Source organism: Passer montanus, unplaced genomic scaffold, assembly GCF_014805655.1.
Source record: "Passer montanus isolate IOZ18808 unplaced genomic scaffold, ASM1480565v1 scaffold25, whole genome shotgun sequence".
Classification (NCBI taxonomy): domain Eukaryota; kingdom Metazoa; phylum Chordata; class Aves; order Passeriformes; family Passeridae; genus Passer; species Passer montanus.
In genome coordinates this window covers 11,359,992-11,382,218 of record NW_024367149.1, presented here as the reverse complement: position 1 = coordinate 11,382,218, position 22,227 = coordinate 11,359,992, and the positions used below count along the sequence as shown (strand labels likewise).

Here is a 22,227-nt window from a genome sequence, read left to right as displayed (position 1 = left end):
GTCCTTCCCAAGAGCAGGAAGTGAATCCTAAATCCAGCATCCATCACAGCTTTAGCCTGGAATGCCACAGGAGCCTGCAGTTCATCTCCAACCACAGTGACAAGTCTTGGTTCCTAACACAAAACAAGTTTGAATTCCTCACCCCACACAAGAACATCGGATCTGTGCCACATCCAGCACCAAAGAGCCCCACAGGAGCCAGGCCAGCAGCTTAAAAAACCCAGCAGTGGGGTTTTGTGTTAAACTGGGCTTAAATTCACCCTTGCTTTGGTTTTTAACATCAGTTTTGCCCTTTGGTTTTGTTTCTCTGACAGAAATATATTCTTTGGAATACACGATAAATTCATCCTCCTTCACTCCTCAAAATAGTTCTCTGAAAAGGCAGGTGTAGAAAAATATTTATGAACTATGAAGTAAAACAAAAAAAAATAGCTTTGGCTTGCAAATAGGTGCGGGCTTGTTTTCCTGCTTCTTCCAGAAAATGCAGGCCTGATTTAGTCCCACCTGAGGCTTCCTGGCAGGTTGTAAAGGCAAAGTGACTTCTCCAAGGCCATACAGAGAGGTTGGCTCCCCCAAAATCAAAAATGCAGGGTCCTTGGATCCAGTTCCTGTCTTTTCTCCCATGGAATCTTAGGAAAGAGCTTGGGAAGAGATGTCAGTGTAAAACTCACCATTTGGAATCTTGTGTTCAACAAGAAAATGTGGATACTTTAAATACATCATTTAATCCAGTTAATGGAGAGACAGGAATGTGGGTCCTCCTCCTCTTCCTGCAGTACCCTGAGCCTTTCACTCCTTGATCCATTCCTTGCACCCACGTCCAGGCTGACTCAATGTCACAAACCACCCCCAGGGAAATGGCCCACTGCAGCTTTTCTCCCTCAGAAATATTCCAGGCCACGGATCAGCTCTGTCACCCCTGGGGGCTCCAGGTGAAGCCCAAAACCAGAACAAGCTGGGTAAATCAAGAGCGGGGAAATGGGGGAATGCATCAATACCTGGAAAAGCTTCCGGAATATTGAATTTTGGGGTGATTCTGTCACTTTTTCTCCGTGGCCTCGTGCCCTTTGGCTGTAGCCATCCGGAACTGTGGAACATAGGGAACGGTGCCTCTAGGCTTGAGGCTGCTTTGGATAAACTCCTTGACGCTGGCTGGGATGTGCTGGAGAACGTCCCCCTCCGTGAGCAGAGCCGTGCTGTCTGCCAGGAGAGTGTCCCTGTGTCCTTTGTGCAAGGCTGTTATCCCCAGGTAACAGGGGCTCCGCTCGGCGCTGCCGGGCAAAGCCGCGTCCGAAGGCCCCGAGAACCCCTCCGAGGACACCAGGGACAGAGCCCTGCTGGGCTGGGAGCCCGGGAGCAGCCCTGCCCCGCTCCCAGCCTCCCAGGCACCACTGGAGAAGGCCCCCAGCACTGTGGGATGCTCCCCTGGGAAGCAGCCACCCAAAGAGCTCCTCGGGCTGGTTTTCCGCCGGCACGGCCCGCTGGAGGGGCAGCTGCTGATGACAGTGGAGTACCTGAGGTCACCCTGAGCCGTGCCTTCCCCTTCCTGGCAGCTCCTGCACAAGCTGCTGCTCTGGAAGCGGCTGCTGGAGCACGCCGAGTCACATTCCGAGTCCTGGGGGGTTGGAAACGTGGAGTTGATCCCTAAAAAATCCTCTGGCTCTTCTTTTCCCGAGGTTTTGGTGATGCTGATGTCTTCCAGCACCATCTCTGCCTCCAGGAGAAGGGGCTCACATGACATTGGCTCGGGGTGCTTGGCAAAGAGATGCTCCAGAGTGTCAGGCTGGAAGAAAAGAGGGATTTTAATGCTCATTTATTATGGAACAGCTTTATTTCACTCTCCAGGTTTTATGGATCACAGCACCCAACATCAAAGGTCGTTCCCAGAAGCCTGGAATTTTGTCACAGCAAGTTCACACATTGTTTTTTAAGAATTTATAGCTGAAAATCCTCCATGACAAAATTTCCTCAGCAGATTTACCATTGACACATCAGCTGAAGGAACTTTCCCTGCTGGGATTGGATTATCCAGGTTAAATTCAGCCTTTCCATTGGATTTTTGGAGCATTCCCACCTGAGTAGCAGCTGCATGTTTGAACTGAGTGAAACTCCTCTGTTTGAGAGAAATGCAGGATTCCTAATAAATGCAGATGTAAATTATCCACCAGCATGAACTGACAGCAGCACAAGAGCATCAAAAGAAAATTCTCTTGTATTTCCTAATGAATTCAGGACAAAACAGATAAACCCAGGTTTTCTGTGGATTAACAAACCATGTTTTACAGCAGGGAAGCTGCCAAAATAATGAGGAAAATGTCAAAATACTCAGAGTTGTGGGAAATCAGAGCAAAGAGTAAAACTCTTGGGCTCTACTCAGTCCAGACTCACTGTTGGTGACACCTGGGCTCTGAATTTGGGATTTTCCCACACAAATCCAGCACCTTCCCACATCAAAATGAACAGGGAGCTTTTAAACAATGAAAATAACATTTTTTTTCCTCATGCATGTGGTTTATCCCTGATGGAGACGTTTGTGTCCCTTTCCCTCTCCATGGACACCACAGCAAACACAGATCAAACTCCTCCCAGCCAAGGCCAGGGCTGTTTTGGCAAAGGCCACCATCTGTTACCTATTAAAAACTGGTATTTCTCAGTTTAGTATTTAACAGTTTATCATTAAAAGCAGATATTTTTCACATCCAATGCATAATCCAGAGGCCTGGGAACCTCTGGATGGAGCCAGAGGGGTGAACGGGGCTGGATTTCCACTGGAGACAGAGCTGGAACAACAGCCCTGGGTGGAGGCAGCAGCAGCCCAGGGAAATACAAACCTGCTGGAAATTAACTCCTTGTGCCCACGAGCAGTTCTTGGGGTTGGGAACATCCTCCCAGAGCAGCTTCTTCATCCTGAAATGTCAGGGAAAAGCTGGAGTTGGTGCAGATCCCACAGGGAAGGACTCTCTGCCATTGCATTTATCCACAGCACTGTGGCCATGAAACAATCATTGGAGAGATGAGAAATGGCCCAAATTGAACCCAAACCATACAGAAGGGACATTCCAGGTGGCAGTTTGGGAAAATATAAAGGGTGCAGTCTGTGCTGAATGACCAAAAGCCACAGGGCTTAAAGGGGTCCAGGGGAGCTGGAGAGGGACTGGGGACAAGGGATGGAGGGACAGGGGATGGCTATAAGCTGGAAAAGGGGGATTTAGATGGAGATTGGGAAGGAATTCCTGGCTGGGAGGGTGGGCAGGGGCTGGGCTGGCATTCCCAGAGCAGCTGTGGCTGCCCCTGGACCCCTGGCAGTGCCCAAGGCCAGGCTGGAGCACCTGGGACAGTGGGAGGTGTCCCTGGGGTGGCCCTGGCTGGGCTTTAAGGTCCCTCCCAACCCAAGCCAGTCTGGGGTTCTGTGACACCAGCTCAGCAGAGTGGCCCCAGTGCAGCTGCAGCAGCTGGGGTTTGGATGGCAGGAACGAGGTACCTTTGGTGTGAAACCAGCAACGCTCCCAGCAGCAGAACTGAGGAGGAGAAAACAATGGGCAGCACCACGTGCAGGCTGCCACTGTGCCCAGGCTCAAATCCCCCTGGAAATAAAGGAGTTCAGCTATTAATGCAGCAAAGTGATTTGTCTGGCAGCAAAGAGTTGGCAACAGGGAAATAACAAACAGTAGAAACAACAGCTTAGATGGGGAAATAACCTTGAGCAACAGTTTTATTGCACATGGACAAACCTTTCCCTTGGGAATAAACAGACAAAAAGGAATTATTTAAATAGGAGTTTAATCCTCACTCAGCTCAGCCCACAGAGAGTTTTCAAATTAAAGCTGTTCACTGTTTGTAGATACATTACAGTGACTTTATTGCCACTTTTTTTTTCAGGTAAGACAGAGATTTTACACTTCAAGATCACTTTTACTTCATAAAAAACCAGGGGAAAAGCTCCTGTCAGTCACCTTTGGCAAACTGATCCGTGGCTCTGGCTTTGCCAACTCCTCCAGCAAACACAGGGTACAGGCTGAACTGGTACTTCTCAATCAGGATGAAGTGATCTGCAAAGGGGAAATCAGCCTTTGGAACCCACTGTCATCCAGTTCTTAAACAATCCCCTCCACAGAGCCTCCGGGCACAGACCAGAGCTCAGATCAGCCCGGAGAGGGCAATAATGGATCCATCTCTTACAGATCCCTACTTCAAAATCCCAGGACTCAAGCTATTATTCCAGCATTATTCTGTCATGGAATGAACACCTTATGGAGCTCCTGTGATAATTTCCAGGAGTAAAGTCAAAATGCAAAGGAAATGCAGATATTCATTTGAATAATTAGCTGGTGTGTTCAATATTCCAGAACTAATTTTATTGTCTTGCCACAAAATGAACTCACTCCAGAGCTTAAAGTGATTATTAATGCAACAGACAATCCTCTAATGAGCATCAAAATTTGGTTTATTGGTCAATAAATGTGATTAGAAACAGGCAAGGGGAAAAAGGGCTCAGAGCTCAGAAATCCCACATTTTTCTGTTCCACACCAATTAACAGCACAAATTATATTTTCAAGCACACACTCACCATAAATGAAACATTTCCTGAGATTTGGAGGAACTCGCAGCCATTTCACCTGCTCCTCTTTGTTCAGGTTCCTCCACTCAATCACAAAGGATTTTATCCCAGGGATTTGGGGGGAGAGACTCCAAACCACAACCACACAGGTGCTGTTCACCAGGTAAGCACTCAGGGATTGCACAGCATCCACTGGGGAAACAGGGAAAACACCTGGCACACACATCCCATAAACTGCTAAAGTGTCACCACTTTAATTGCCTTTTGAATAATAAAGCCAGATAATAATCAGCAGAGAGGTTTTTCCTTCAAGCCACCAAAAATTTGGATTACACTAAACCAGTCCCAAGCACAAACAGATCAAGTTTCTTACAGACATCAAATATCCCAGTTCTCACCTGCAATTCCTCAATTATCCTTAACCGAAAAATTAAAAATTCCTGAATTCTCAGGAATAAATTAAGCAGAGTGCAGCCAAATCCAGGAATTTGCTCAGGAAGTCGAGCAGGAATTGCTGCTTGGGAAGTCTGAGGGCTCTGTACCCTGGCAGCCCAAAACACGACCACATCTCATTTTGGGGACAACAAAACATTCCCCAGCAGGAACACTGGCTGTTCCCAAAGCAAAGGAGATGAAAGATCAGTTCTCCAGCAGGATTTTGTTCTTCTTTGTTTAATTACTTTATATTTTATTAATGAAGACAGCCCAGTGACAACTTCTTTCCCATCCCAAAAATCACAGGATTTTCATGAAGGAAATCTGAGTTTCCCAACAGCTCTGTTGGTGCTGAATGTATCCCCATAAAGCAGTCCTTATTCCAATAGAGGGAATTTTATCCCAAAGAAAGCTTTCCCCATGAACATCACCAGGATTCCTGGCATTTCCCACACCCCCCACTGCTGCTCTTACCTGTGCTCATTTGCTGGGAGAGAGTTAAATCAGAATTAATCGCAGAGATTCCAACGGAGTTCATGGCTAAGATGGTGACAGTGTGGGTTGGCTCCATCCACGGGAAAGTCCAGCTGGTGCCATGAGCCACAGACTCCTCCCAGGAGGTGTTCCCTGGGGTCTGGTGCTTTATGATGTACCTGCTCACGCTGCACAACGCGTCACTCTGCACCAGGGGCTGCAGCAATGAATTCATGGCCATTAATGCCTGAATTCCATCTGATTCCCAGAGCAAAGGTTGTTTGGGCAGCTCCAATTTTAAGAAACAGGACCCAATAAAGATATTCTGGCTGCTGTCTTTTTAGCCAAGGACTGGAGTCCTTTTAAAGGTTTCATTTCCCTCTCTCAGGGCTGACTCTCACTCCCTCTCGTCCTAGCAAAGGGAAGTGAAGGAACAGGAGAACCAAACTTTCAGATTCCCACAACAATTCCCTAATTTACACATTTTTCAGGGTTCAAACCCCAGAGCAGCACATAAGCAAACAGGAATGGGCACTGAGGAATTTTTTTCTGTCCTGCATTAACATTTTAAGGCAAAGAAGGCAAAACCATCTCCCATTTACCCCAGAATTCCCACCAGGATTCCCCTCTTGCCTCTAGGATGAGCCAAGCAATTGTCAGGAGCACAGAAAAATGCAAATCCCAATTCCCACAAGCCTCGTGTGCCTGTCAGACTCCCCCTCTGGCAATCCCACCTGGTTTTAGGACCACAGAGAAAGCCCCAAAAGCAGCTGCTCCCACCTTCCACAGGAGTGTAACATTCCTCCGCTTCCTTGCTGGATCCTCAGAAACGATCCTCCAAAATTCCGGGCCTCGCAAGGGAGCTGCAAAACAACAATTTGGGAGGGACAGTCAGAGCTGAGCGTGGCAAGCCCAGCGCTGAGGCTGCCCCGGGAAGCACAGACCTCTGATGTCCCGAAGGAGGGTTTGGGCTGCTCTGCTCCAGTCGCTCCAGTAGCCGGATCCTTCCAGCTCCCTGCAGCGCACCTGCACCACGTACTCCACACAGGGCTGCTCCACCGGGATCACAGCCCAGCTGCCTGCAGCCTCTGGGACTTCGTAGAGCTGGGACAGAAGGGAAAAAGTCACAGCGAGGACAAAGGGATGTTTAGGCAGCTCTTGGAGTCAAAATTCCTGAAAATGAATCCCATGGGGAAGCGGGATCGTGAGGAATATTCCTCTGTGGACACTGCAAATGTTTTTGCATTTTGTGATTTCCCCCACGGATAAACTCCATAAAAACCAGCTCCACACTACAGCAGTGCAATGACCCCTGCTCCAGGCCAGATGAACAGACATACCTGCCACGGACTGTGCTCCCTGCTCCCTGGATTCCAGCGGATCTGGAACGTCAGATCCCTGCTGGCAAAGACAGGCGGGCTCCAGCTCACGTTCAGCAGCCCCGCGCTCCTGGTGAGCTCTGCTCCCACGCTGGAAGGGGGCAGAGGCTTCACTGGAAAGCGGAAAAATCAAAAAATGATTGCAACGTCTGCACTGGCACTTCCCAATAAATCAAAGCATGGATGGCTTCTCCTTGTCCTGAGGGTGGTGGGTAACACAAGGCCTCTGCTATTCCAGGGAAAGCAGGGCTGGAAACACAGAATCCACGGGAATGTTTCCAGGTATTTCATTTTCATTTAAAGCACAACAGATTCTTTCGTGCTGGCACTTGCCGCCTGCCCTGGGATAAAGAACAGAAGACGGAGCCTGGCAATAAATTCTGAGGTTTAGGTTGGATATTTGGGAAAGCTTCTCCACGGAAGGGTGGTCAGGCACGGGAACAGCTGCCAGGGCAGTGCTGGGTCCCCATTCCTGCAGGGATTAAAAACCCTGCGGATGTGGCACTTGGGGACACGGTCAGTGGTGGCCTTGGCACCTGGGAATGGTTGGATTCTGTGCTCTCCAGGGGCTTTTCCAACCTTAGCACTTCCATGATTCCATTATTTCAGTGGGGTCACCCCTGCAGAAAGCAGCAGCTCCTGTAAAGGCTGGGGACAGACACTGTCCACAGATTGATGGAAATGTTTTTATTTTTATTTTATTAATTGGAAATTCCCCCCAGATCCAGCTGCTCCAGAACAGGAATCCCCCCAAACCCTTGTTTGTTAATCAAGCCAAATTGAAATAAACTTACTTGGGATAATCGGATGTGAATGAGGAGAAAACAACAACAAAAAATAAATAATTTTTTTCATTTTGGATAGTGCTGGAATGAGTTTGCTTTGCTTTACTACAATACAGAGCACCCTGCATCCAGGATAAATCATTCCATCCATTGTCACCACATAACAAATGTATTTTATAATTCTATAACTCGAATTTCTTCCATAACTATATAACTCTAATTAATTTCATAATTATATAAATGGAATTTATTTCATGTGTCACCTCTGGGATCCAGCTGCGTTGTTTGCTCTCACCCATGTTCACATTTGTTTCCAAAAATACCCAGTGAATTCTCTGTCACAGAGCAGATCAGAAAAGGTGATTTGCACATTTTGGAGTTTTTAAAACACCCAAACACTGCTTCTGCCTGTTGTTTTTACCCAGATTTCAGTGCTCTGTGTGTCACAAAATGTTGCAGCAGCATGGAAGAGCACGGACAGATTTTAAATGGGTTTATAACTGTGTAAATAATACACTGTAAAAATAATTTTTAAAAACTGTGCAAATAATATTGGAGTATAAACGAATTAATTGAAGACAAATCAATCTGAAAAATTAAATAATCAACACCTTAAAAATGAGCTTCATTTTGCAATATAACATTTGCATTTTCTGTACAGTGAATAACAGGCAGAAATAGATGCTTCATTTAAAATCCTGTATGGAAATAACATTTAAACCAATTTTTCTTTAAGGTAATATCAAAACTCTCATATTTTTATTGAAAACCTGTGGAAAAATTCTTTCCCTGCACCATTTAAAAATCCAGGGGCACAAGGGAAGAGAGATTCATGGATCTTGACCTACCCACATCTGCTGGGATGACACAGACTGGGGAGGATTGCAGGGTTCCCAGGAAGTGTTTAAACTCTATCCACAGGGTATATCCAGACAGCAGGAAAATGGGCTGGAATGTGCACTCGTAGGAATGGTTCCTCTGCAAAAGGCATTCTTTCACCTCTGAGTTTGGAGGTGGGCTTGCAAAGTCAGAGCAGTAAATCTGGCTCCTTAAAAGAGGGAAAAAAAAAAACCCAAACCACATTCAGTTGATGCATTGCAAGTGTAAATCTGGAGGGAATTAAAAGGAATGGAGGCATTGCAATGGCCTGGGATTCTGAGGATTATTTGGATCTTGAACGTGGATCTGCACTGAAGGGATAAAAAACATTTCAGTGTTGCTCCTCAAAGCTTTGGCTCTGGAAAAAGCAGGACACACAACAAAAGCAGCAGGTACAACAAGAGAAGGCAGCTCCAAATCCTCATCAATTGTGGGATTTTAGGGATTGGCAATGAACACAGCAAGGCAAATCTGCCAAGAATTGACTCCAGTCAGGAATGACTTCCAAAATCCCAACTGGCAACCAGGGGGAAGCTGCCACAGAGACCCACTGAGGTCTCCAGGACATGGAAATCCCACCAAAACATCAACTCTGGATTAAAAAGCCCATGTCCAGTTATCACACCTGGCAAGAGAAGAGAGGAGCCCTGGATTCTGGACAAAATGTAACTGGATAAATCCGTGGAGTGGGAATTTTTCAGCTTTCTCCTCAGACCTGTGAGGAGAGGGGCTGGAGGGGGTGTGAGTTACTCAGAGGAACCACCAGGGCTACACTGGGCTGGAGTTCCCTCTTTGTGTCCCCAGGATTAAAGCAGTGCCTGGTGCTTTGGGGGCTGGGGTTGGAGCATTCCCTGCTCCCACAAGGATGATCCCTCTGGAGCTGTTCCTCACTGCCTGCAGAGGAGGATGTAGGAACAACCCAAGCAAAACAAACGCCCACAGCCAGAGCATCAGCACAGCAGTGCTGCTCTCCAGCTCCTAAAGGGAACAGCAGCAGGAATTTTACTGCATTTCCCTCTCTCAGGTCTTACTCTGAACAAATAACCACAAAAACCAGAACAAAAAGAAGGATCAGCAGCATCTGGGAAGGATTTGCAGGCAGTGGTAATGTCACCGTTTGATCTTGCAGGAACACGAACAAATCTCCACATTATCACCTCCTACTAGAAAATGACATTTTTAGCTAAACCTGAACAGTGAGGAAGTGGGAATAAAAGCCACGATGAGCAGCATGGGGTTTATTCCCAGCTCCCTGCCAGCAGGGCCCTCATTAGATTCATATTTGTGAAGGCAGAGTAAACAAAAGCTAGCTCAGCACTCAGCCAGCCATTAATCCTGCCCCAAAAGGCTCCACTTGAACTTTCCAGCATTCCAGTTATTCCTTCAGTCCACAAAACCCTGGGAAATATTCACCTGGGCACCAGGATCACTCAGAACTCCACCAGAGAAGACAGGCTGCCTTTCCAAAGGATTAGGCAGGGCTGATGGAAGCTGTTGGCCAAAATTTCTGCGTCTCCAGCCCAGCAGAGCAGTAAAATTATGGATTTTTTGCCTCAGGAAGAGCTGTCTGTCTGAGTGGAAACCCTCAACATATCAGGGATGGAATGGGATGAGCTTTGAGGTCCCTCCCAGCCCAAACCAGTCTGGGATTCTGGGAATTGCTGCAGTCCCAGCTGCTGCCTTCACAAAGCAACATTCCCTTCACCTGCTAAGGTCTGGTTCTCCAAGCAAGGCTTTTTTCCCACCTTGGAATGAGTTTGTTTCATCCTCTATTTTAACCTGTGTGTATGTAGGAAAAAAAAATACAGAAATATAGAAAAATTAAAGACTGAGTGGAGACCTCAGGAGGCCTCAAGTCCCATCTCAGACTCAGAGCAGAGTTAAATTCAGACCAGATGGAGCTGTCAGGAGCTGAGAGGCTCCAAGAGCAGGGATTCTACAGCTCCCCCAGGCCAGACATTCCCACTGGGAATGGGCTTTTCCCTTATTTCCTTACAACTTGTAGGTAGGAGCAAGTAGAATAATTTTTTATCTAATCCAAGAAATCTTCTTGAAGAGAACTGGCTGCCAAACAGGTTGAAAAATGCTGAAAAACCTCATAAATAAGATCTGTTCCACACTCAGCTATCTCTGGTTCCCTTCCTGCACACAGACTAAAGAATCTGTTAGTTCTATAATTACATTTCTCCAGAATTCTTTGATACTAAAATATTTTGAGCAGTGCTTTCCAAACACGAAAAGAGAATTAAAATCCACCCATACCTGTGATATCTTAACTGCAGACTCCCCAGGAGCAAGGTGGTTGGGTTTGCAGACCACCTGCAAGTCATTTTAGTCAGGTATCCATCAGTCTCACAGGAGATATTAAAATCCATGTCTAATTAAAAGACATGAAAAGCTTAATTAATAAGACACAATGGTTGCTACAAAAAAAAAAAAAAAAAAAACCAACAAAACAGTGAGGGATTTTTGATGTAATTTGAGATGGGAGTTTTGAACTGGTTTTGATGATGTGGTTTATTTTTTTATCTTCCACATAAGTAAGAAAAGTGAGTTCAGCTCACATCCTTACAGCATAGTTTGAAAAGTCACGAATCTCTTAGTTACAAGACTTTTTGAGGAGTTATTGACTAACAAAACACTACTAACAAAAATATTTATGTTTTTGACTCAATCTTTAGATACTTTGTCTCATGCTACAGTGTAAGCTTTCTTAACTAATCATGTTATAACACACAAACTGCTCTCTAAATTTCTTGTTTACCTTTATAACTACTTTTATTTTTTCCATATCCTACACTCCAAAATTGTAAACCTTACTTAGCATGTCTTTAAACTATAAATCCACATCCTGGCTTCTAACACTTCAGTTTAGAAACTTTTTCCAAAGCCTCAAATCAAATCTTGTGTTTAATTCTGAGCTCTAACTTATAAACCCAAAGTTCTGAGAATTCCCTACATTTCAAATTCCAACACAAAATGAAACAAAAACAAAAAACCCAAAACACCCAACAAAAAAACCCCCAAAAAATCCAAAACCCAAAAAGGAAACAAACAAAAAACCACAAAAACCCCACAAACAAACAAACACCCCAAAAACAATAACAAAAAGAACAAAAAAAAATTTTAAAGGAAAAAAAACCCAAAAAGCCAAGGGCAATAAGTGTATTTAAATGGGAATATTCCCTCCTTGCTATGACAATGCCCAGGGGAGAATGGGAAGTGCCCTGGAGCCTCACCTACTACACAGAATTCTGCATATCAAAAAAAAGGAAAAAAAACCAAAAAGCCAGGGGTAAGAAGTGTATTTAAATGGGAATATTCCCTCCTTGCTATGACAATGCCCAGGGGAGAATGGGAAGTGCCCTGGAGCCTCAACTACTACACAGAATTCGGCATATCAAAAACAAAAAAAAAGGGAAACCCAAAAAGCCAAGGGCAATAAGTGTATTTAAATGGGAATATTCCCTCCTTGCTATGACAATGCCCAGGGGAGAATGGGAAATGCCCTGGAGCCTCACCTATTACCTAGAATTCGGTGCATCAAAAAAAAGGAAAAAACACAAAAAGCCAAGGGGGGCAGTAAGTGTATTTAAAAAAAAAAAAAAAGGAAAACACCAAAAAGCCAAGGCCAATTAGGGTATTTTAAATGGGAATATTCCATCCTTGCTATGACAATGCCCAGGGGAGAATGGGAAATGCCCTGGAAGTTCACCTATTACCTAGAATTCGGTGTATCGGTGTATCAGCAAACAAACAAAAAAAATTAAAAAAAAACCAAAAAGGCAAGGGCAATGAGTGCATTTGACATGGGAATATTCCATCCTTGCTATGACAATACCCTAAGGAGAATGGAAAGTGCCCTGGAGCCTCACCTACTACGTAGAATTTGGTGTATCAAAAACAAAAAAAAAGGAAAAAACCAAAAAGCCAGGGGTAAGAAGGGTATGTACATGGGAACATTCCCTCCTGCTATGCAGCACGGGAAGCCCTGCAGCCTCACCCACGACGTAGAGCTCGGCGTAGGCGCGGCGGCACTGGCCGCTGCGGTGGCAGCAGTAGAGCGCGCTGTAGGGGAAGCCGGCGCGGGGCTGGCTTGCCCGCACGCCGGGCAGGGTCACCCGGCTGACACGGCTGCTCTCCGCGGAGTACTGGCTGGGCGGCACCGGCTCGGCCAGGTTCAGCCACCACTGCAGCTCCCGGGCCGCCACCGCCCGCGACGCGTTCCCGAACAGGCACAGGAAGGACGGGCTGGAGCCGGCGCGGCTCAGGCGCCGCGCGGGGAAGTACAGCACCTGGGCTGGGGGAAAACGGGAAAAGTCCATGGGAAGGAGAAACTGGGCCAAAACGTGTAAAAGAATTTGTCAATAAAATAATAATTTACAAAAATAATTTAATGATAATAATAGTAATCATCCTCATCATCATCATCATCATCACCATCATCATCATCATCACCACCATCATCATCATCATCATCATCATCATCGGTGTCATTATAATTTTTATAATTTTTATAATAATTATCATTACATATCATTATAATTATAAATACCATTACAATATTATAATAATAGTATGTACAATATAATATTACACACAATATAATATAACAATAACATCATACCATATATTATATATTATTATATTATCTGCTATATTACCTACTATAATATATATAATATAATATTATATATATTATAGTAGGTAATATATATAATATATATATTATATTATGTATTATTATATCTTATTATTGAATTATACAATATTAAATATTATGTTTAATATTACATAATAATATGTGATATTATTATTAGATTATAACATTATATAATAATACAATATTATATTTTATATGTCATAATATTAAAACATAATTATTATTATAATAAGCTAATTAATAATTATTACTAATAAATAATAGGAATTAGAATTTAAATTGGATTTTGCACATTTGATTTTGCTCTGGGCCTTCAGTTCAGCTACAAAACCAAAACCAGAAGTGAGAGAAAGCATCAGGAGAAAAACCCCGAATTGAGGGGAGGTTCAGGGCTGCCAGCTGGAACTGGCAATGGAAAAGCTCTGAGGAAAAGAGCTTTTTGTGGGTCTGGGCAGGTGCTGCTGAGGGAGTGCCAGCCCCAGAGGTGGTGGGATTCTGGTGAGAGCAGGAATTCTGGTGGCTCTCCAGAATTCCTACTGCCAGCCTGGCACAGGGAGGGAGCTGAGCCTGGGGCAGGAAAAGCTTCCACAGGATTTCTCATCCCAACCCGAAACCCACAAAACCAGCTGGAAAACCAGCTTTACCCCAAGCCCTGCAGGTCCTACCTCCCAAAGTGAGGTTGTAGGGCGTGCTCCAGTCACTCCAGAAGCCTGGACCACGCAGATTCCTGCTCCTCACTTGCACCGAGGATGGGGAGTCCAGCAGGGCAGTGTCCACGGCCACGGAGCTTTCCAGGGCAACCTGAAGCATCTGCTGGATTGTCCAAATCCATTGTGGTTGTAAAATGAAACAGGAAAACACAGAAGGAAAATAAATAAATTGTACGGAGTCAGAATTCCCTGAATTCCCTTTCCTGCCTTCTCTTTCAGCTCAGTTTTTAAGAAGGATGGGAGTGCTGAGCAAATGCATTTGTTCCTTAAGAGACAGGAGATAACATCCTCATATTCTACACAAGGATTTTCCACGTTTTTAGGTAGCAAACTGGGTTAAAAATCTTTCTTCCTTAAATTTAGTGTCAATTTGAGACTGCTGGAAGTTATATAACTCTGTGGAAAATGAATTCTTTCATTATGGGTTGCTAATTAACAGCTGCTTGTTATTCCAGAGCCACCTGCGTGGTAGGAAGAGAAAAAAACCCCTTATTTATAATAAAAATTATAAATATTAAACACAAATGAGTTACAGAACATATAGAATGCTGAAAGAAAACGGATTTAGACTTCACAGAATCCAGGATCACCCAAGGAGAAAAAGGGGAGTTTGTTTGTGAGAGCCAGCAGGAGATGGGGCTTCTCTCAGTGGGGACAGATGTAAAATACAGCTTCTCCAGGAAACAGCAGTGAGCTGAGCCCAGCTTCTCCAGGAAACAGCAGTGAGCCGAGCCCAGCTTCTCCAGGAGACAGCAGTGAGCTGAGCCCAGCTTCTCCAGGAAACAGCAGTGAGCTGAGCCCAGCTTCTCCAGGAAACAGCAGCGTGATAAGCTCAGCTTTTCTGGGAAAAAGCATCATGCTGAGCCCAGCTTGACCAGGAAAGAGCAGCAAGCTAAGCCCAGCTTCTCCAGGAAACAGCAGAGAGCTAAGCCCAGCTTCTCCAACAAACAGCAGTGAGCTAAACCAAGCTTCTCCAACAAACAGCAGCAAGCTAAGCCCAGCTTCTCCAGGAAACAGCAAGAGGTAAGCCCATCTTCTCCAACAAACAGCAGAGAGCTAAACCAAGCTTCTCCAGGAAAAAGCAGTGAGCTAAGCCAAGCTTCTCCAGGAAAAAGCAGTGGGCTAAGCCCAGCTCCACCAGATCAGCCACACTCCCAATGCAGGGCCAAGGAGCGTGGTGGGAGTGCTGGGATTTGGGAATGCCCAGCCTGGAGGCACGGAGCTGCCTCACCTGGCCGTCCCCGTGTCCCGCAGGAGCAGAGATCCTCACTTGGTGCTGCAGAGGGAAGGGCAGCGGGGCAGGGCTGGACCAGCACAGCTTCACCTGGCCCCTCTCAGCCAGCTCCAGGTGCAGCTTCACGGGGGCCTCAGGCTTCACTGCACACAAAATCACCCACAAGTTAGGCCCAGCTTCACCCAGGGCTGCTGGGTTTTACTGGCTTTTCACAATCCAGCCCTTAAACTCAGTTCTCTTAAACTCAGTTGTCAAGAGCTGCTCTACTGCACGGCAGTGTTGTGTAATATCCCTGGAAAAGTCAGCCTGGTGCTTTGCAGTCCTAAAGAAATTGATGTGTTTGACTTCCCATTTCCCTTAAACCTGCAGGAATTTCTTCCCTCAGGCCACAGCTTTTCCCAGTAGCCAAGGCCTGGCTTACCTGCTTTGCTGGGAAGAGGGAATGAGGAGGAGAGAGATGGGAATGCTGAGAAAATCATTTGCTCCTTACAGCGTACACAGGATTTCCTAAATATTCCCATCCTTCCACAGGGATTGTGGCTGTGAAAGGAGGTGTCCAGGAGAGTGAAAATGCAGAGTTTGGATATTCCCATGGGGATGAAGGGAGCTCTGGATGGGAAATCCCCAGGATTCCATTCCTTGGACAATACCAAGGAACCAAGGCCCTGCTTTTCCCTCGTACTGAGACCCTGTCCTTGTTCACAGCCAAGTTTTGCCCATGGAAGAGTAAAACCCTGCTCCAAACCACTGCAGGGTGAGCACCACGTGCAGAGGGGAAAACATTCCCAAAAATCCTGGGCAGTGGGCAAATGTTCCCTTCAAATTCCAAATGCTCAGGGGTCCAGCTCTCCAAGGGTCCCATTTAGGTGCATTACTGGAATGTCACTCAGTTATATCAAATATCTTTAATTATTTGTAGTACAAATCCACCACACCAAGTCATAATTTATTTCATTATTTATATCAAAATTCTCTCATAATTTTCAGTATGGATCTACCACACCAAGTCAGATTTTATTTAATTTCTACTTGTAGACCATCTCAAAGCAATTAACTTCAGGAAGGCCAACAGGGAGTGATTGGGGAGGAGGCAAATAAAAGTCACTGGCTTTGCCATCACATTTCCCTGAATCAGATCCCACAGATAATCATGGTTGTGATGCCACCTGCTCCACTATCAGCAAATAAAATCCACGTGGCACAAGCACTCAGAGTTTTACATTCAAAATAGTTTTAATTAAGCTAAATTTTGGCAGAACATACATTAATATTGTGCATTTTTAAAACATGCTTCACTAAGCAGAGCTAACTCATTGTGTCATTTTTAAATACTGGCAGACTCCAGCCTGAATTTTTAATTTTTTCCTGCAGCATCATTTCAAAGCAGCAGGATAAAAATTGCCACCTCTCATCTTCCAAACCAGCCCACCCAGAGATTTTAACTGGTTCTGTCTGCAGAGCACATCAGTTCGGAGGAAGTTCATAAAATTCCTAAGATTTTAAGTTAATAAGGTGTTCATAAAACTTTAATTTTTTTTCCCCTGCAGCTGTCAGCTCCTGCCTTTATGAAATCTGCCCAAATCTGTAATAACTGGGCACGCTGGATAGCAACACATATCAAATTCATCATGTCAGGAGAGTTTGAGCTTGATCAAACACACTGGAATGTTTTCCAGCTTGGGGTTGCATGGGTGAGGAAGAAAACATCAGGATCAGAGAGCTGCTTGGGAAAATGGGTGGGATTTCTTGCTAAGCAACTTTGGGAACAGCTTTTTAAATTTAATTGAAGCCCTCAGCAACAAGCTCCACCACTGAGCCCGCCTTGTGCACAGAGAGGCTCTGATTGGAAAGGAAAAAATGAGAAATAACCAATTTTTGAGTGCTTGGGCTGTGCTCAGTGTGGTTTGCACTGGAGCCCAGACAGGGATTAGGGAGCTTTTCCTGCCCTGTCTGTGCCCCCTTTCCCAGCACAGCCATCCTGCTGCTGTTGTGAAGCATGGACAGATGAGTTTTCAACTAATTAAAGCTGAAAAGAGAGTACGTTTATTACAGTGCTGAAAAGAGGGTGTATTTATCACAGTGCTGGACACCTGGGGAGTAACCTCCCAAAGACATGTGCAAGGAGTCCCAAACTCCTACTCTCTATTTATCCAAAAAGGTTTTACATAGTCAGGTGGTTTCCAGGACGCCTATTACATAATCATTAACTCTCTCACTTTGTGTTATAATTAGCTGGATGTCCATTAGGCTGTGCACTCATGCTCTTTAATTGGGTTGGTGGGCTCTGAGATGGTCAGAAGAGCCCACCATGGGCAGTGGGCTCTGAAATGGGTCAGAACCCAAAGAAATGGCTCTGACCCATTTCAGAACAGTAAGTTCTGGCTTACTTCCTTTGAAGAGGAAGTAAGACCTCTTCCTCATGGCAAACTCCTCACCCATGTCAAGCTGGCAGGGCTCCTTGGCCTGCTGGTCACAGGCCAAACCTCCTCTCACTCTCAGAAGCCACTTGTATTTATGGCTCTGCACTCTCAATACTCATACATCACCTGTCACTGCCAACCTTGGTTCAGTTATCCCCACCTGTATCAATTCATTTCCTTGTTAAGCTCTACTCACAATATAAAACCTTTGCTTACCACACTTCTACGTTAACCCCTTGATCCACTGAAGCCCTTAATTAAAATACACAATTTTCCCTCTCTCAGCTGCATTCCCACTCGACCCCTGGCTCAGCTCTCCGTGCTCAGGGGGTTCAGCCATGCTCACCAATGTCCGTGGGCTGCAGGGCCATCAGCGGCGTCCCCAGGGCTGTGCCAGCTGCCACCACCTCCAGCCACAGCAGGTAGGTGTGGTTGAGGCTCGGCGTGGCCAGCAGGCACTGGCAGGTGGCCTGCTCCCTGCAGTCACACGGGGCCACCCTCACTGTGCCCCGCAGAGAGCTCGTGGATGCAGCCCCCAGGGACAGCTCTGACCTGCAGCGGGGACAAACAGACAGGAAACAAAACAGTTTTCTGCGTCTCAATAGGTGTGGCCATCTGGATATGGTTTATTGATCAAAAATTAATGAAAAAAATAATAATTGTAACCAATCGCTTTAACTTTGCTGCTTCTCCCTTTTGAAATGCTTTTCAAGTCACGAACACAATTCCATTAGAGAATTCTCAGATCTTTTTAGGCACACAGTGTTGTTTTACCTTCCCTGCCCTCCCAAAAGAGATGAATTTCTAATTCCCATTCGTGAGGCACTGAAACAATACCAAAACAAGTCAATGTTCCCTCCTGCTCCTCCTACAACTGAGCATTACAGGGAATATTATAATCATGGAATGGTTGGGGTTGGGAGGGACCTTAAATGCCATCCCACCCCCTGCCATGGACAGGGACCTTTTCCACTGTCCCAGGCTGCTCCAAGCCCCATCCTTGGACATTTCCAGGGATCCAGGGGCAGCCGCAGCTCCTCTGGGAAATCCATTCCAGGCCCTCCCCACCCTCCCAGGGAACAATTCCTTCCCAATATCCTATCTGAATCTTCAGAACCAGCAGTTCCCAAAGCCCTCTTCATCCTCATCTCCACTCTTCAGGCTCTTCCAGAAACCCACATTTATGGAATTCTGCAGGTATCCAGTGTCTAAAGCCTCCCCAAGATTGGGAATTTAATAGTGCACATAATTTGTGGCCAAATTTCTCCCAGCAGCAAAGCCAAGACAAACCCTGACAGCTCAATCACCTCGGATTCTTTCCTGCTTTTCACGTTTCATCCTTACCCAAAAAAATAATTTAAAAAAAAGCTCCTATTTGGAATTGTTCTGAAGTGATTTTGGAATTATTTCTGTCCAGTAAGGGTTTTGTTTCACTAATTCAGAGAAAGAAATGGAAATTCATGGAATAAGAGCCTTTCAGTACATTTTTCCAATGGTTTTCTAGCTGGCATGAGTCACTGGAACACTTGGATTGAGGCAGGGCAGAGATCTCTGCATTGGAGGAGAGGGGAGGACGAGATCTGCCGCTTTATTTTTTGGGTTTAGTCCATTTGTTATCTGCTCCATTTATCTGAGAGCAGAGCACAGGGAACTGGCCATGATTCACCAATTCCATTTCCATATCCTGCCCTGCTTAGAGAGGAAAAGGGCAAAAAACTGAGGAGAATTATGGAGCATGAGAAGAGCTCAGGCTGGGACTGCAGGGAACCACTCCTGGATCACCCCAGCCCCACTCCCCTCAGCCCCCACTGATCTTTCTGCATCTTGGGATGCTCTGAGGCTGGAAAACCATGGAATTTGGGAGCCCTGCCCTCCCAGCTCCTGTGCTCTGCAGGAACAGCCCCAAGCAGGTCCGTGTCAAGGTATGGTTTACATTTATTAATGCCCCAGACAGTCAATCCTGACATTCCTACAATAACTCTCACCAGGACTCGCAGACTTCAGTACACAGGAATTATGCTGACGGAATCTGGCAGACATAGAGCTCTGAAATTCCTTGGAATAATTTGGTTTTTCTAGATGTGGCTCCACTGTTTTCTCCTGAATTTCCTCTCAAAAACTTTGCAGAATTTGCTTTGAAGCTTCTCTGCCTTCTCCTGTTGCTCACAGATTTTATCGGTCTCCAAAAGCCACAACTAATCCATGAAAACACTTTTTTTTCTTCAAACCATGTCTTTGATCTGATCTATCTGCAAAGTGGTTACCACCACACCAGCTCCTCATCATTCCTAATAATTATTTCAATTTTTAACCATCCAAATGAACTTGTTTGCACCAAAAAAAACCAAAAAACAACAGTGTAAAGGAATAAAAATGCTCAAGACCTCCTCTCCTCACTTATTAACCATCACAAGCTGGGGAGAGGTCAGTGGCTCTTCCACCCAAATCCTGTCACAGAGAGTTCTTTTAGCCAACACCTTGGAAAACTTCAGAAAAAACATGTAGCAAGTCCTAAATGTTTTATATTTATATTCAAACCCCTTCAGAAGGTGATGCTTCTCCTGCTAAATTCATCTGCGGCCTCATGGGGAACTGGGAGACTTTCAATTAGATGCTGCAAAATGTCCTGGCTGAATTTCAGTCCTGTTCTTGCAATTGAAAAGAAAATTAAAACTTTTTTTAGGGCAAATCACCTGAATTTTCAGGACAGGTCCATTCCAAGCAGGTTGTTGTGAAATAGGGTCACCATTGTAACTCTGCTGTCACATTATCCCCACATCCTTTCCAAGCACTGCCTTCACTGGGAAAGGATGGAGCAAAGCTGTCTGGAGCTTCCAGGATTTTTTCCATAAATATTTAAATTTTTTCCATAAACATTTCTGATCAATCTAGAAAAATCCTTATTTAAAGAAGCTGCCCCATTAAAGTGCACGAGCAAAGCTGTCTGGAGCTTCCAGGATTTTTTCCATAAATATTTAATTTTTTTCCATAAACATTTCTGATCAATGGTAGCTCTAGAAAAATCCTTATTTGAAGAAGCTGCCCCATCAAACTGCAGCAGATCTGAGGGCTGCTGAGCTCATCAATCTCTAATGAGAGGTTGATTTTCTCTGGCTGGAGAGGCTCAAGGTACAACTGATTGCATGAGTTATCCTTAGAAAACATGGGAATTTAGGCCCAGAACTGGAGGAGAGCCTCCCAGGTACTTCAAATAAGTCAAAATATGAATGCAGCCTCATGAGCTCAAAGGGCAAATGATAATCAGTGCTCAAAATTAAACCAAGGAGATCCCTGAGGCTAAAGATTCCAGCTCATGGAATTAACCCTGGGCTTTACAGCATTCCTGGGATCAGACAGCTGGAAAGATGTTTGATATACAATTAACCCATTAGTCTAATGAAGCTTTGGAATAACCTTTTCTTTTCTTTTCTTTTGGAGTAATCTTTTTAAAGCCCCATCCTCTCCCTCACTTGAGCCTCTCACAGGGCACTGCCATGGGCAGAACAGAACATTCCCATTCCTGATATTTCCAAGCAGGAAAACTGTGGATGTGGTAAATAAGAGGGGACTTTTTTAATGCTGGGGAAAAGAAAAAAAGAAAAAAAAAAAAAGCTGTGAGAGACCCAAGCTTTCTGTTGTAGATTCTCCTGTATCATTATTTTTGTGCATTGCCCTGCATGTGAGAATCCTGGCTGGAGCTCCAGACTCCCAGGGAGAAACACATGCCAGGAATGCATATTTTTAAAACTGGGAATGTTTTCAAGGTATTTTGGCTCAGGAATAAAATGCTAAGGTATCAGAGAGCCAACAGGGAAAGCTGTCACCTTCCCAAAGGTTGAAATGCTTGTGCTTGCTGCTCCTCCAGAACACAGGGACCCTAAAAGGAAAATATGAATCTGGAATGTGGGGAGGGAAATGAGTTCTGCAAGGTTTTGCTTTGCTTCTCATCTTTGCAGCAAAGAGGAATCAAACAGAGACCCTGTTGAGTCCACAGGGCCTGCTCTCCTAAATTGCATGGAACTCACTGAATTCCCTTCCCAGCACAAGGAATCTCTTCAGCCCAGCTGGGGCTCCAGTCTGGTGGCATCCCAAAAAATTTCAGTATAGAGATTTCTGCACTGGGATCACTGGCAAAGCTCTTCCCGTGCAGCTGAGCCTGGATGGAGCAGAGCAAAGGCAGAGCTGCTTCCCCCACAAACACCCATGGAATGGTATTTCAGGAGTCAGAGTCATGAGGAGCACTGGAAATGGGAGCCCACCTCACCAAGATGGGATTTAAATATTGTGTCAGCTGAACAACCATATTTATTCCTAAATAATACATTTGGTTTCTGCTCTGGCTACAGGGATGGTTTGTGCCAAGTGAGATCTGGCTGCTCAGGAAGTCCTCCTCTATAAATTCAGCTAATTCAACTCTTTCAGTTTATCCTGTTTCATCTGGAAATGAAGTCTCTGTGTGCCTCTTCAAACCTATCAATAATCCAAAAAAACCAGGGTGGTTTCATGGTATCAAACAGATCTTTTTGTAACCAATGTGTACCAGACCTGCCCATGCCACAGGCAGGAGGATTCCACCTCTCAGAATTCCAGGGAATATTCACCACAGTGACAATGAGATGAGAGCAGCATTTGCCACTGGATCACATGTAAAGTACCACAGCTACTTCAAGAGAGACAATATCATGGTCA

General features: G+C 45.2%; 1 protein-coding gene across 1 annotated transcript in view; it reads right to left on the bottom strand.

Annotated features, from left to right (window-relative positions):
- Positions 1–996: 996 nt before the first annotated feature.
- The window catches only part of LEPR (leptin receptor), a 28,405-nt gene continuing 7,174 nt past the window's right edge, over positions 997–22,227 (bottom strand). Inside the window, exons 5-19 of the mRNA XM_039711561.1 lie at positions 17,885–18,090; positions 15,116–15,261; positions 13,840–13,987; positions 12,515–12,811; positions 10,774–10,888; positions 8,481–8,680; positions 6,809–6,960; positions 6,413–6,572; positions 6,249–6,331; positions 5,469–5,685; positions 4,569–4,751; positions 3,954–4,049; positions 3,482–3,584; positions 2,832–2,907; positions 997–1,783 (exon numbers count right to left, since the gene is read on the bottom strand). Of these exons, the coding sequence (XP_039567495.1) occupies positions 1,040–1,783; positions 2,832–2,907; positions 3,482–3,584; positions 3,954–4,049; positions 4,569–4,751; positions 5,469–5,685; positions 6,249–6,331; positions 6,413–6,572; positions 6,809–6,960; positions 8,481–8,680; positions 10,774–10,888; positions 12,515–12,811; positions 13,840–13,987; positions 15,116–15,261; positions 17,885–18,090 (2,926 nt within the window). The 3' untranslated portion in view covers positions 997–1,039. The remainder of the gene's footprint in view (positions 1,784–2,831; positions 2,908–3,481; positions 3,585–3,953; positions 4,050–4,568; positions 4,752–5,468; positions 5,686–6,248; positions 6,332–6,412; positions 6,573–6,808; positions 6,961–8,480; positions 8,681–10,773; positions 10,889–12,514; positions 12,812–13,839; positions 13,988–15,115; positions 15,262–17,884; positions 18,091–22,227) is intronic.